This window comes from Bison bison, unplaced genomic scaffold, assembly GCF_000754665.1.
Source record: "Bison bison bison isolate TAMUID 2011002044 unplaced genomic scaffold, Bison_UMD1.0 scf7180017864180, whole genome shotgun sequence".
Classification (NCBI taxonomy): Eukaryota; Metazoa; Chordata; class Mammalia; order Artiodactyla; family Bovidae; genus Bison; species Bison bison.
Window position 1 is genome coordinate 4749186 of NW_011494752.1, and position 14409 is coordinate 4763594.

Consider the following 14409-nt stretch of genomic DNA (forward strand, 5'->3'; position numbering starts at 1 on the left):
TCTTCCCCTTTCCCATCAGGCCATCTGCTTTCTTACCCATAGTCTCCTCCTGACCCAACTGATCCTCCCAGACACCAGAGTACCTCCCCATACTCACACACTATATACACACGCCTAACCCACGAGACCCGAAGTCACATTTCAGCCTCTCCCACTCTCGAGCCCAAATTTCATCCCCCCACCAGATCGCCCCTTTCTGTGTCTCCACTACACTTTGCCTCAGAGTCTGGCCCCTAATTCCATTTTCCGTTTGTCCTTTGCAGACCGCCAATCTCTAAGCTAGCCTTCGGGCATCTGCTAGGGGCGGGCCTCTTAATACTCACTATCTCCACAAGCCCCCAGGGGCTCCTCCCTTGCCCCTCCCGCCTGGGCCGCTGCAGTCCCTATACCTTTAACAAACCTCCACGTGCGTGTTAACCTCGGTGACAGCATTTCCTTGTCTCTTTGCTCCCGCCCCGGGAGGCGCCGTCCATTGGCTGCCGGGTTCCTCTGTTCTTGTTCTAATTGGCCTCGCTCCTGGAAAACTCCAACCAATGGCCTCTCCGCTCCCGGCTCCCTTCACCGACTCTGGCTTCCCATTGGCTCCCAGTGGCTCGGAGGACTTAGGCTGTCGGCCTGGCTTGGTGACTGATAAATTCTTCCTGGCCGGGAGATTCCCCGGCTAAGACACTGGTTCCGAACGCAACGGAACCCAGCGCGGAGCCACGCCGAGTCACGTGGCCAGCGGCCTCATGATATTCTGGCTGCGGAGCGTCATCGTGACGTTTGGGCGACCTGCCGAGTGGCCCCGCTGCCTCCGCCACCTCTGCAGCCGCGGTGCTGCCATGGACCTGGGACCGATGCGCAAGACTTACCGCGGGGACCCAGAGGTGCCGCTGCCCTGCAGGGCCTCCGCAGTCATCTCCCGAGGGGAGGGGCATGGAAGGGATCCTCTGGGGTTTCTGATCCACCTCTTGGGGCTCGGGGTTACCCCTATGGGAGAAGCGGGGGTTCAAAGACAATCAATGGGGGAGGGTTTCTGGAGAAACCAGGATGAAGGTGGACTCCAGAGGCAGCTCGTTATAGTCACTCAGGGCGCTCATTCGGGGGTTGCCTGGAAGGAATCCTGCCGGTCGTTGGGCGCACTTCTAGGGCGGTTTACTCACTTCTCTGGGTCTCAGTTTCCTCACTTCACAAGTAATATCACTGACCTCACGGGGATGTTATGGACTTTGATATTTGTAAAATACCTCTGCTGTTCAGTCGACAAGTTGTGTCAGACTCTTTGCAACCCCATGGACTGCACGGGGCTAGGCTTCCCTGCCCTTCAGTATCTCCCAAAATTTGCTCAGGTTCATGTTCATTGAGTCGGTGATGCTATCTAACCATCTCATCCTTTGCTGCCCTCTTCTTTTGCCCACTTTCTCATTTTGCCTTCAATCTTTCCAGCATCAGGATCTTTCCCAATGAGTCGACTGTTTGCATCAGGTGGCCAAAGTAGTAAAGCTAGTATAGTGCCTGTTGCTGCTGCTGCCCCTAAGTCGCTTCAGTCGTGTCAGACTTTGTGCGACCCCATAAACGGCAGCCCACCAGGCTCCCCCGTCCCTGGGATTCTCCAGGCAAGAACACTGGAGTGGGTTGCCATTTCCTTCTCCGGTGCATGAAAGTGAAAAGTGAAAGTGAAATCACTCAGTCGTGTCCCACTCTTAGCGACCCCATGGACTGCAGCCTACCAGGCTCCTCCGTCCATGGGATTTTCCAGGCAAGAGTACTGGAGTGGGTGCCATTGCCTTCTCCCGAGAAAAGTGCCTAGAACAGTGATAAACAGCTTGTTTAGTCACCAGTTGTCTCCAACTCTGCGACCCCATGAACTGAAGCCCACCAGGTTCCTCTGTCTATGGAATTTCCCAGGCAAAAATACTGAAGTGGGTTGCCACTTCCTTGTCCAGGGGATCTTCCCAACCCAGGGATTAGAACATGTGTCTCCTGGATTGGCAGGCAGATTCTTTACCACTGAGCCACTTGGAAAGCTTATGTTTGTTGTTGTTGTTGTTTTTAAATGTAACTAGTTAATTTATTTTGTCTATTTTTGGTTGCTCTGGGTCTTCCTTGGGCAAAGGCTTCTCTCACTGGGGAGCGTGGGGCTCTAGGTGTGCGGTTTTCCCATAGCTGCAGGCCATGGGCTTAGTGGCTGCCCCCCGGCATGTGGGATCTTCCCAGACTAGGGATCAAAACCCAGCGCCCTGCATTGGCAGGTGGGTTTTAAACCACTGGACCCCAGGAAGTCAACAAATGTTTGATAAATAAATAACACTTTAAGGAGGAGGAATAACTTACCTAGGGGTGCAGGAGAAAGCTCCTGGATCTTCTTTTTCTCTCCTCAGATGAGAAACCAAGAGAACTATTTTGGAATTAGGGCCCAGAGCCTGGTTACCAAATCTAGTTACATGTGAACATTTCCAGAAATGCTTGTGAAACATGCAGTTTTTCATTAAATCTCAGACTTGTTAGGGGAACCACTGACCCAAACTGCCCACCCAGGCCAGGCCCCAAAGTAACCACTTGCATGAGTTATCTTAAACTAGAGGTCCTGGGAAAGAACCTGGAACTAACAAGCTAACACCAACTAGAAGAATTGAGAAAGGTCAAAAGGAGAGAGGAGACAGTCTGTATGTCCTACCCACCTCCCAGAATCCTTCTGACTGGAATCCATCTTGGCTGAGCAACGTGCGTGCCACCAGGAAGGACCCTGAGTCAGAATGATTGGCCAGAGATAACCCAGAAACCAACAGCATCACCATGAAACATGATTGTAAGCCATGTGGCAGAGCAGTCCTCCTGGGTTCCCTTCCCCTGCTGCTTGCCACCCGGGCCCTCCGTCCCAATAAAGTCTTGTTTTGACAGCAAGTGTACCTCCTCGGACAATTCATTTCTGAGTGTCAGACAAGAGCCCGCCCTCAGGCCCTGGAAGGCCCTTTCTGCAATTGACCTGCTGAATGAGAATTTACTGGGTGGAGCCCAGGAGTTTTTTTTTTTTTTTTTTTTTTTAGGCTTCCCAGGTAATAGGTTTGACACCCGTGATATGAAACCCTGATTTGTCAAATTATTCACCATTTTGTACCTGTTTTCTCACCTATAAGATGAGGCTAACAGAACCTTCCTGGGGATGGGTTTTTGTTATGAGGACTAAATGAGTTAACACTTGAAAAGTGCCTAGAACAGAGCCATGTACACAGTAGACACTCCATGTGTTTGTAAAATGAAATAAACCTCTCCCTTCCCAGGCATTTGAGGAGACTCATCTGACCTCCCTGGACCCTGTGAAGCAGTTTGCTGCCTGGTTCGAGGAGGCTGTTCAGTGTCCTGACATAATGGAAGCCAACGCCATGTGTCTGGCTACGTGTACAAGGTAGGCATAGCCGTGGGCCCTTCTGTAGGTGGGTGCAGATGAAGTAGCAAACTTAGGAAGCTCTCAGTTTGATGGATGACAACTTTATGACTAGTTCTATTATTAACATGCTGTGTGGCCTCAGGCAAGTAATTTGTCCTCTCTGGGCCTCGGTGTCCTTACCTGTAAACCAAAGATTAGACTTGACTCAATTCCATTTAGTGATAAAACGTAGTGCCTCATTCATCTCTGCCCTTGATGCTTCCACCTCCCAGTACACACACCCTTGTCTCCCTCAGCTCCCAGTCTCCCCAGTTCCCATCTGGGGAGGTAGATCTCCATAAAGCCATCTCCCTCTCTTAAAATCTAGCACAGTGCTGGTTTGTATCATTCATTTGACAATCAGTCATAAATCCCTTGAGACATCTCTTGTATTAGCCTCTTATTCAACTCTTCTTCCCCTCCTCACTAAAGTGTAAGGCTTTGGAGCCAAGGCTCTTGTACTGTGCCCCTGGATACCCCCCCGAGCTAGTCTGCTTGGGCCACCTTAACAGAGACTGGGTGGCGTAACAGAAACTTGTTTTCTCACAGGTCTGGAGGCCAGAAGTCCAAAATCAAGGTGCTATCAGAGTTGGTTTCGAGTTGGTTTCTAGCAAAGCCTCTCTAGAGTCCTGGCTTACAGATGGCTGCCTTTCTGCTGTGTTCTCGAATGGCCTTCCCTTTGTGTATGCAGGGAGAGAGGGAGTTCTCTGGTGTCTCTTCCTTTTCTTATAAGGACACCAGTCCTACTGGATTAAAGTCCCACTCTTAGGATCTCATTTAACCTTAATCATTCCCTAAAGGTCCCATCTCCACATACAGTCACATTGTGGGTGAGGGCTTCAAAAATGTTAGTGGAACCCAGTTCAGTCCATTATAGGGCCCTAGGCAATGGTGTCATGCTTGCATCTCTGGGACAAATTCCCATGGGCAGCTTGAGTGCCCAGAGAGTGCAGAATAAGGGGGCACAGGTGTAGGGGTGCTCAGACATCCTGTGGGGAGGGTCTCTCACCATAGTGCTCTGCTCTTTGCCCCAGAGATGGGAAACCGTCTGCCCGCATGGTGCTGTTGAAGGGCTTTGGCAAGGATGGCTTCCGCTTCTTCACTAACTTCGAGAGTCGAAAGGGAAAAGAGCTGGTGAGGGTTCACGGTAAACCCTTCCTGGGCCTGCAGGGTCCAGCCCTGGCTTCTTGGTCGCCTACTCATACCACCCCTGCCCGAGTCCACTTGCCAGCCACGCTCAGGCACTGTCCTGACTAGAGGCCTTTGCACTTGCCTTCTCTCTGCTGTGAATGAGGGCAAGCTTTAAGCACCTCCACCTCCCTAGCTGTTTATCTGAGTAGCTCCTGTTTCTTCGGGTCTCAGCCCCCACGTCACCTCCTCACGGAAGCCTCTGGATTCCCAGGCTGAGCCAGCCCCTCTCACTTTGGTCACTATATTTACAAATTTCCTTTCTGCCATTGTTTTAGTTTCTAACTGCATGTATTTGGGGGATTATGTGATTAATGTTTATGTCCTCTGCTAAATGGTAAGCTCCGTGGGGGCGGGGCTGCTTCTGAGATGTCTCTGTTAAACCCCCAGCACCTCTCCTGGTGTTGAGCACAGAGCTGGCACTTCGTATACGTTCAGTTAATGAATCTAAAATGAGTAGCTCTCCCCCAAGTCCAGTGCAGTCAAATGTGCATTTCAGAGGATTTGCAAATCTGTGGGTGAGAGAAATGGCAAGCCTCACTTTGGAGTCCCTCTGGCTGAGGTTTTCAGCGCAGGTCTTCCATTGACTCTGTGAACCTGGGAGTGTTAGTGAACCTCTCTGAGCCTATCTCCACGCCTGTAAAAGTAGGCCCACCTTTGGGGACTTAACAAGATGCTACAGTAAATGCATCTGCAGTGGGCCTGCGCCGTGCAGACCCCCTAGCTTCCCCCTGTGCCCAGGCCTCCTCTCTGCTGTCCTGATGACCGTCTGTGGATTCTCTTCCATTTCCAGGACTCGAATCCCTTTGCTTCCCTTGTCTTCTACTGGGAGCCCCTGCACCGTCAGGTGAGTGAGCATTCCTGGGACAGCCGGGGGTGGACTGGAGGTAGGAGGGGCGTGAGTTTATGGATGGACCTGGTGAAGGTCCCCAGGCTGCGTAAACATCCTGCCTTTCAAATGACTCTCACTTAGCTGGGCTACCTGGAGTCAGGTGCAATGGGGCAGAGGATAAAGAGAAGAATAAAGAAGACTGGAGCCAGTGCTGGTCGGGAAGGCAGGTGGCCTTGAATGCTATCTAACCAGGGCCATCCCTGGGCAGGTGCGTGTGGAGGGGCCCGTGAAGAAGCTGCCTGAGGAGGAGGCTGAATGCTACTTCCACTCCCGCCCCAAAAGCAGCCAGATTGGGGCTGTGGTCAGTCACCAGAGTTCCGTGATCCCGGATCGGGAGGTGAGTGGGGCTTCTCCTTAGTCCTTTGAGTGGTGGGTGCCTTGGCTCAGCCCCAGAGGCTGTCCCCAGGGGATGCCAGGGCCCTCTCTCTCCAGAAAAGTGAAATGGATAGTCTCCCTGGGGAATGTGAATATGGGGAGCAGGGGTCAGGCCTCCTGTGTCTGTCTGACCCTCCTGTTGAACTGTGCCCCCGAAGGTCACCTGTATCCCCAGCACCTGGCACGGAGCACAGGCCCTGTAAGTGGTGATTAAATGAATCACTGACTGAGTCTGGCCCTTCCTTCATTTCCTTCCCCTGGACAGTATCTGAGAAAGAAAAATAAGGAACTGGAGCAACTCTACCAGGAACAAGAGGTGCCAAAGCCAAAATACTGGTGAGTGATACGGGGGGGTCACCTAGAAAGGGACACTGGGACCCTCATGCTTCCTTGAAGCCATGCTTGGAATTACAGATATACTCGTCCCTGGAAACCCTTGTCAGATGCATGCCAGCAGCTTCCTTCACGGGACCCTGGGATGGCGTGGAGGGTGGTGAGGGTTGCCTGGCTAGAAAAATGCAGAGCACCAAACCGTCTACTTCTCCTTGTAGGGGTGGCTACATCCTGTACCCACAGGTGATGGAGTTCTGGCAGGGCCAAACCAACCGCCTGCACGACCGGATCGTCTTTCGACGAGGCCTACTAACCGGAGACTCCCCTCTGGGGCCCATGACCCACCGAGGCGAGGAAGACTGGGTCTATGAGAGACTTGCGCCCTGACTCCCAATCTGTTGGCACTGAGTGGAGCTGGAGCCAGTGCCCCAGAGAGGGTATGGGATGTGAGGCCAGACCCTTCTAAACTCAACCCATTTCCCTTCCTGCCTCTTATATGCAGGGCCCTTCAGTGTTTACCCTTGGAATTCTCCGTAGTCAGCTAGTCTAGTGGAGTTTAACAGTGGCACAGACCATCACAAATGGAAAATCTCGTGATTATCTTCTCAACCTTAACTATGATTTATTGGACTAGCTCCCTGTAGGAGTGGGGCTGGTGTGACAGGGGGTGGGGCCCAGCAGTCTTGTCTGTTATCACATGACAAGAGTCTGACCAGAGCCCATTGGTCCCAGCAGAAGCACCCGAGGCAATCTAGCCAGTCGGTTTTTCTTTTCTTTCATATTTAAAATTTGGAATCTAGAGACTCAGAGCATAGGAGCTGTTATAGCCAAGTAAATAATGGTGGCCTAGAAACAGCAACCTCTGGCTGCTGCTCTTGCAGTTCTCTGAACGATCCACGGATCCCTACTTCCCACACCTGGGGTTGTCCAATTCCTCCTTCTACCTCAGAAAACCCATTGTCTGTAAAAAAAAAAGAGAGATTTATTTTTTCTTGGCTTAAACCAAGTCAGAATTGATGCGCTTATAACAAACCTTAACTAACTCATTTACTAATAGGATATTTTTAAACCTCTTACCCAACTGATAGCTGCCCTCCATTATCTGAAGAAGAGCAATATGGAAAAGAGACTAAATTTATTCTCTGTAGCTCTAAAGGACCCATAGGTGGAAGTTAGATGAAGTTAGATTTCATCTCAATATGGGAAGAAATTTCAAACAATTGGAGCTGCCTAAGAGGGAGTAGGTTAGTTAGTGAGTGTTCTTTCCCTGTCAGACAGGAGTTTTGTAGAAGGAACTCATGCTAGTACCTGTGGGTCAGGAAGATTCTCATCAGGCCTTACTTTCCATATTTGTTTATAAAAACTCAATGTATGTGAGGGCTTTCCAGGCGGTACTAGTGGTAAAGAACCCACCTGCCAGTGCAGGAGATGTAAGAGAGGTAGGTTCAATCCCTGGATCTGGAAGAGCCCCTGGAGGAGGGCATGGCAACCCACTCTAGTATTCTTGCCTGGAGAATGCCATGGACGGAGGAGCCTGGTGGGCTACCGTCCATAGGGTCGCAAAGAGTCGGACACGACTAAAGTGACTTAGCACAGCACATATGTACGTGAAATACATATATACATACATTTATATGTATTTCACTTTCCAGATATAAAATTAAATAATAGAGCTTGTACTTTTCTGACACACATCCCTTTACCTCCCTTCCACCCTTACTGATGATGACTCCTAGGTCACTGGTTTTCACTGGAATTACCCAGGAGCTTTAAAAACCCTGCTGCTCAGTCCCACTCTCAGAGGTGATTTGACCAGTGTGAGTGCAGCCTGGACTTGGGGACATTTCAAAGGTCCTTGGGAATTCTGTGTAGCCAAGGTTGAGAGCCCCTGTTAATAGATCCTTGCTACTTGCATTGGGCTTCTCTTGTAGCTCAGGTGGTAAAGAATCCGTCTGCAATGCAGGAGACCTGGGCTTGATCCCTGGGTTGGGAAGATCCCTTGAAGAAGGGAAAGGCTACCCACTCCAGTATTCTGGCCTGGAGAATCCCATGGACTATATAGTCCATGGGGTCAAAAAGAGTCAGACATGACTGAGCAACTTTGATTCACTTGCAGTGTAGTCCACAGGCCAGCACCTTTGGCTTCCCTTGGGAGCCTACCCCAGACCCATTGAATCCCACACTGCTTTAAACAGGACCACCCCTGCTTCCAGGTAACCAGATTAGCCTCAACCTCTAAACCAACCACTTCTGCAGCTGGATTCTTCGGTAGCATTTGGCTGAGGCCTGTGCTGAGCTATAGTCTTCTTCGAGCACAAGTCTGGTGACCAGGGGTAACGTGGATGAGTGGCCTCCAGGCTGCGGAGAGGAGCCAGGCTGGGCAAATGTTTGCTGTGACTAAGCCAGGATCAGAGAACTGACTGTTTGCATACATTGGCCATTGAGCTTGCAACTCTGTAAACCGCTTCATTCCACTGTATGGGTGTGTGCTTTGGCGTCTGTTACTGACTGCCTCCTCCAAGAGCGGCCCTCTGGGTGTTGACCACCCCCAACCCCCACGGGCTTCCTTAAGCCAGGGTGCAGGAAGGCACAGTGCTAGCCTTGTGGCCACTTGCAGGAGAGGGTGCTGGAGTGCCCTTCTCTACCTTGTCCTGTTATGTTATGGGGTCTGTGTATATCCCCTGCTTTGAGCCTGGTCTCAGCTGTTCCTTTCCTTTCCTATGTCTGACAGTCCCTGTGCCAAGTCTAAAATAAAAGTTCATCAGCCATGCATGATGTAAATATTCAATCTAGCCTGGTCTCGTCCCCCGCCCCTCCCCCATGTTTGAGGGGAGTTGAAGAATTTAAGCGACTCCTCTCGTACCTTAAGCTTCTCCACTTGGGGAGGTTGGGTGTCCAGCAGGGGGAGCCCGATGCCCAGGGTTGGCCCCTTCTAGGCAGCACAGGCCAGTTCTAGTTGGCCCCTCCTGCCCCCCTTTCCCCTCTTGGGTCCCGTCCCAGTGAAACTGTGGTCAATAACCGTGGCCTCTCCCGCTCCTGCTCATATTTTCATATTTGCACTCTTGCTTCCTCCTCCTCTGGCCTGGTGAACACTTGCGGCTGCCTGGGCACTGACTTCCTGGGCAGCCAGGTCTCCTTTGGCTCTTATTGCCTGCCCCCAGCCCGTCCGTCCATCCCTTAACTTAGAGATATGTGTGGAGTTTTCGTGGGAGATTCTGTGGCCATCACTTTGGGGCCGTGGAGTGGAGTGGCATGCACAGGGTTGAGGAACCCACAGACCCTCTCACCTAAGAGAGAAGATAGTGGCCTGGTGGTTGCCCGTATGAGACAGAAGCACAGGTCAGTGGCCTGGGGCCCAGCCTCTCACCCCTCCCCACCCCTTGCCTCAGGGAACCTCAGGATGGCTGAAGCGGGAGGTCCCTATGGTTTGGGGTCTCACCCTTGAAGCTGGTTGGCTTTTCCTCACTGGTTCCAGATTCTGGGCGGCCCCCTCAGAGGATGCTCGCCTCCCAGGACCGCAAGGCCCAGGCATGACCCTCTCTCCCCACCTTCCCACTGCAGAAGGTGACTGTACTCCTTTCCTTGTTCTGAGCCTCAGTTTCCCTTCCCTGTTGTTCATTTGCTCTGTCCTGTCTGACTTTTTTGCAACCCCATGGACTGCAGCATGCCAGGCTTCCCTTCCCTAAGCAGATAAAAACCCAGGGGGAAGGGGGGCTGTGTGGTGCAGCAGCCATATGCACAGATCTGGCCTCAGTCCGAGCTCTGTCACTAGGAACCCCTGACCCAGGTCTGGTGACTTGATCCCTTAAGCCTCAGCTAATGCAGCTGGAAAACTAGAAAACGGTGGTAATGACAGCACCTTTGATGAGAGGCTTACAGGAGGAACTTCGTGGGGTACTCACCACAGAGCTGGCTGATTATAAACCCTCTGAGTATCAGGTGCTAACTCTGGGCAGAGCTGCAGTCGGCGGAAAGTCAGCTCCTCCATGGGAGGCTTTATGGACTGAATGATTGTGGGGACCCTAGAAAGTTCCATGTGGTGGGGCGGGATGGGGAAGAGGCTTGGGGGAAGGCCATACACCTGAGCCCACCTTCCCTCCCTCCAGTCCCTGGGCTCCCTCCCTCTTCTTCAGAGTTGCCTCTGGCCTGGGTGAGGCCAGCTAACAAAGGCCCCCTTTGTACAGGTCTGTTTGTTTTGGTAAATGTCCTGAGTAACCTCCCTGGGGTGGCCCAGCAGCCTGTGAGGAGCTGACCTGGAAGCCACAGAATCACATTGTTTAGTTGTCACCTTGGTCTCTTTCTGTTCCCACCATGAGCTCCAGAGATTTGGCCAATTTTTTCCCAGTTCTCGGCTCCTGGGGCTTGAGGAGGGTCTAGACCTAACAGCATAGGGAGTAAGCTCTCTCTTCATCCTTAAACGGAAGCATGAGCTGTGGTGGAGTTCCTTCATAAAAGAGAGGAAAGGAAACCGATATGCATTGGGCACAGACGTAGGACTACTTATGGGTCATGTGATACTGACCATGTACATGTGCTAAGTCACTTCAGTCATGTCTGACTCTTTTCGACCCTTTGGACTGTAGCCCTCCAGGCTCCTCTGTCCCTGGGATTCTCCAGGCAAAAATCCTGGAGTGGGTTGTCATGCCCTCCTGCAGGGGATCTTCCCAAACCAGGGAAGATCCAGGGATCAAACCTGCATCTCCTGTGACTCCTGCATTGCAGGTGGATTCTTTACCAGTGAGCCACCAGGGAAGCTTATACTGGCCACTGTCTGTGAAATAGATATTAGTACAGCCCCTTTTACAGAAGAGGAAGCTGAGGCTCAGAGGAGATTTTGTTTTTGTTTTTTAATGTTCCCTAAATCACCCAGCTGCTAAAGGAGGAACCAGAATTTGAATCTGGATCCCAAACTAAACCCCTGAGATTTGGGGGTCAGTCACCAGAGGTCTGCTCCATTCTCTTAGAGCACCTAAAAGGCCTTTCTGTTGCTGAGGTATAACTAGCTCCTTCCTTTGCGCTCTCCATCTCTAGATGCTAAGATGGCTTGGTGGTGAAGTTAATGCCCCGTGCACTAACTATATTTTTTCACCTGGGGACCTTTCCTGATGCTCAAAAGGAATAGTTTGAACACAAAGTAAAAAAGAGTAAAGTCATGAAAAACAGCATTTCAGTAAATGTAAGACAAGAGCATACATAGATTCTCTGCTTTTGCAGCATTGTTTATTACAAAAAGAAACCTACAATTTTTTTTCTTTTTAACAAAATTCAAGGCTCCAGTACTCATCTCTGGAGCTGATCCATCTTAAATACTAGTAGGGATAGGAGGGCTCCTGCCAGAACTTCCCACCCCCGTTCCAAGTTTGGACCCGAGGGGCTGTGTACTTTCCCTTTGAGGGTGCATGCAGAACTTGTGGGGTCCCTGGTCCCGCCTTCCGCAGCACCTCCTAGGGAGTGCCAGGGTCCCCTCCCCCTTCACACCTGGGGACAAAGTTCCAGGAAGTTTCTCACTTGAGTTAGGAGGTGAACTCAAGTTCGTCATCTCCACCTCAGCTCCAGGAAACCACCCCCATCACGTGGCTTCTGGAAAATGCACTCAGAATTGACCCAGAGAATAATCACAGGTAGAGAAAGTAGAGGGAGCAGTAATTTAAACTCACCCTTGACCCTGTGCCCCGGCAGGGGGTGAGGTCTGTCCGGATCCCCTGCTCTGTTCCTTCCACGCCCACCTCCCTGCTGGCGCTGCCAGTGCTTCCAGGAGGGCTGTCCTTCCCAAGTGGGACTTTTCAACCTTGAACTGAAGTGCCTTTGTATGTGGTAGGGGAGGGCAGGAGGACCTGGGATCTCTCAGGCCTTCCAGAAAGCCAGAGCACATAAATACAAACCTAAAACCAGACATTTCCTGCCAGCAGGCATCAAGTCCCCCCACGGCTTCAGCTGTGGCCAAAGAGGCCAGCGTGGCAAGCTCCTGTCTCAGACCCAGCTGATGGCAGGGAGCGGGAAGGTGCTAGCGTCCTCCTCGGCCCCCTTCACTGTCCTTTGCCCTCCCTGTCATCAAAGAGGTTGGGGTTCTCCGCCAATGAGGCTCGGACCTTTTTCTTCTCCTTGAAGCGGCCTGAGTTGGAGACTTTGACGTGCTTGCCCTTGGTGTTCTTGTCCACAATCTTCTCCAAGCGGGTGTTAAAGTTGCTGTTGGGGTTCCCACTGTCAGGCCTCGGGGGCTCCGCACCACCCTCACTCTGGGTGTAGGTGTCAGGGATCTCATACAGCACTTTGGGAGTGGATTTCTTTTTCCTCAGGAAGGTCAGCTTCCACCAACCAACTTCGGTCATGGCGTTCCCAGACCTGAGGGTGGGGCTTCCTGCAGGAGCAGGGGATGTAGAGAAAGGGGTCAGTGGGGAGAAGGGGTAGGGGCCTTGGAGCAGCCCTTTCTAGTCTCCCAACCAGGTTTGAAAGAATTGAAGGTGGGGCCAAGTGAACCCAGGATTCAGGTAAGCGATGCAATCCTTTTGATGAACATGAGGAGAGACAAGGGTCTGGGGAAGAGGCGGTCAAGAAAACATCCATGGGGGAGCCATCTGAGCCAGGCGTACGGGACAGTGGGACAGCTACACTGCTGCCAGACAGCTTGACACTCCAGGCCCCTTGGGGCTGCAGGAGAGTGAATAGCTTGCCAGGTCATAGAGCAACTAGGCCTTGGCCACCTTCCCAAGCTCTTCCCGCTATGCCTCCAGGCCCTGCTGCCAGGACCAGACAGGTGATCACCTGGTATCAGACAGACAGAAATACCCTATGCATTTTCTTTGGAATTCATTATAAAATTAAACAGGATTTGTGATGTTCAGAGTAATTTGGACTTCCCAGTGGTCACCACTGGGGCTGAGGAAGCAGCTGGGGTTTTTATAAGAGAGAGAAACATCAGGCTGGGAGTGGGAAGTCCCAAGAACTATTCCAGCCTCATGACCTCTGGCAAGGTACATCTTTGGACCTTATGTCCACCTGTCCTTTCCAGACCTAATGTTCAGCCCTAATGTTAATCCTTGCCCACAAGGTAGACATGCTTTGCAAAGTAAAACTTATTGAGGGGTGGTTCCCTTTGCCCATACAGCTTCCATAAAGACAGGAGTTCGACGGAAACCTGAACATTTGAAAGGAGGTTTGGTGGGGCCAAGAGGTACATGTGGGGTCTGGTTATCACAGGCTGGACGCTCCATAAGGGTATCCCATGAGAGGTGGGGCAGGGTTCTGAAATCCAAGCTTCTCCACTGACAACATGATGTGTCCTGACACAGTAGTGGCCTCACCTTTCACTAGTCCATGAAGTTGCTGCCTGAGCTGGTGGAAGTTTTGGCAGATGAAGTTATCTGGACACAAGAAAAAGAGAATATAGGCTAGAGATATTAAGATCAATGAAAGAGCAGGCAGAGTGATGAGAAATGGAAACATCTTTGGGCCTGGAGAGGTTGGTGGTCTGATTTTCAGAACTCCGTGGTACTGTTGCAGGGAGAAGTCAATTCTGGCTCCATGTTGAAACTGTTTCCTTGACTTGCTTTCCATTGCTTTTGTTATTATACTCCTACATAATGGCCTGTCTCAGAGAATCCTGCCCCTCTGCCTGACTGTTAAACTAAAGTGCCTTTGTTCAGAACCCTGTCCACCCATAGACAGCAGGAAGGAAGAAACTAACACATCCCCCTGCCTGAGGCTTGCCATTCTAGGAGATATTTGCAAAATTAATGGCCTTTTTACTTTGTTTCCTCCTCCCTGCCATCTCTGATCCATAAAAGAACCTGGCATTCAGACCCTGAAAAGATGGTTATTTTGAAACATTAGTCTGCCATCTTCTTGGTCAGCTGGCTTTCTGAATAAAATTGTATTCCTTGCCTCAACACCTCATCTCTCTGATTCATTGGCCTGTCACGTAGAGAGCACAGCGAGCCTGGAGTTGGTATCAGTGTGAGCTGTGCAAGTCCTGAGGAGGAGGGTGCAATAGCCCCAGCACATCGGAAAGCTAGATGATCAACCAGCCCAAGGTCAGGCAAATATATCACCTACTTTTAAAAACTGATGGTCTTAACTACATTTTCTAAAAAGACCTGAAGAAATATGACAAACGATTAATATTGGTTTTCTTTAGGTAGTAGGAATATGGGATGTTTTCTCCTCTTTCTCTCTACATATATATATATATATATATATATAAATTTTTTATTTT

At 51.0% G+C, this 14409-nt stretch overlaps 2 protein-coding genes across 6 annotated transcripts in view; one reads left to right on the plus strand and one right to left on the minus strand.

Moving 5' to 3' along the window:
- Nucleotides 1–510: 510 nt before the first annotated feature.
- On the plus strand, nucleotides 511–8967 carry PNPO (pyridoxamine 5'-phosphate oxidase). The gene is made up of 7 exons (XM_010842712.1): nucleotides 511–869; nucleotides 3264–3388; nucleotides 4444–4543; nucleotides 5391–5444; nucleotides 5698–5826; nucleotides 6130–6200; nucleotides 6416–8967. The coding sequence occupies exons 1-7, from the start codon at nucleotides 732–734 to the stop codon at nucleotides 6582–6584; spliced, it is 786 nt and encodes a 261-aa protein (XP_010841014.1). The 5' UTR covers nucleotides 511–731; the 3' UTR covers nucleotides 6585–8967.
- A 2428-nt stretch (nucleotides 8968–11395) lies between these two features.
- The window catches only part of PRR15L (proline rich 15-like), a 15532-nt gene continuing 12518 nt past the window's right edge, over nucleotides 11396–14409 (minus strand). For 2 of the 5 annotated variants that reach the window (XM_010842714.1, XM_010842716.1), the window contains exons 2-3: nucleotides 13499–13558; nucleotides 11396–12555 (exon numbers count right to left, since the gene is read on the minus strand). In XM_010842714.1, coding sequence (XP_010841016.1) covers nucleotides 12224–12555; nucleotides 13499–13558 — 392 coding nt within the window. In that variant the 3' untranslated portion in view covers nucleotides 11396–12223. Of the gene's footprint in view, nucleotides 12556–13498; nucleotides 13848–14409 lie in introns of those variants that run through there. The other 3 variants (XM_010842717.1, XM_010842718.1, XM_010842713.1) reach the window with 2 other exon arrangements.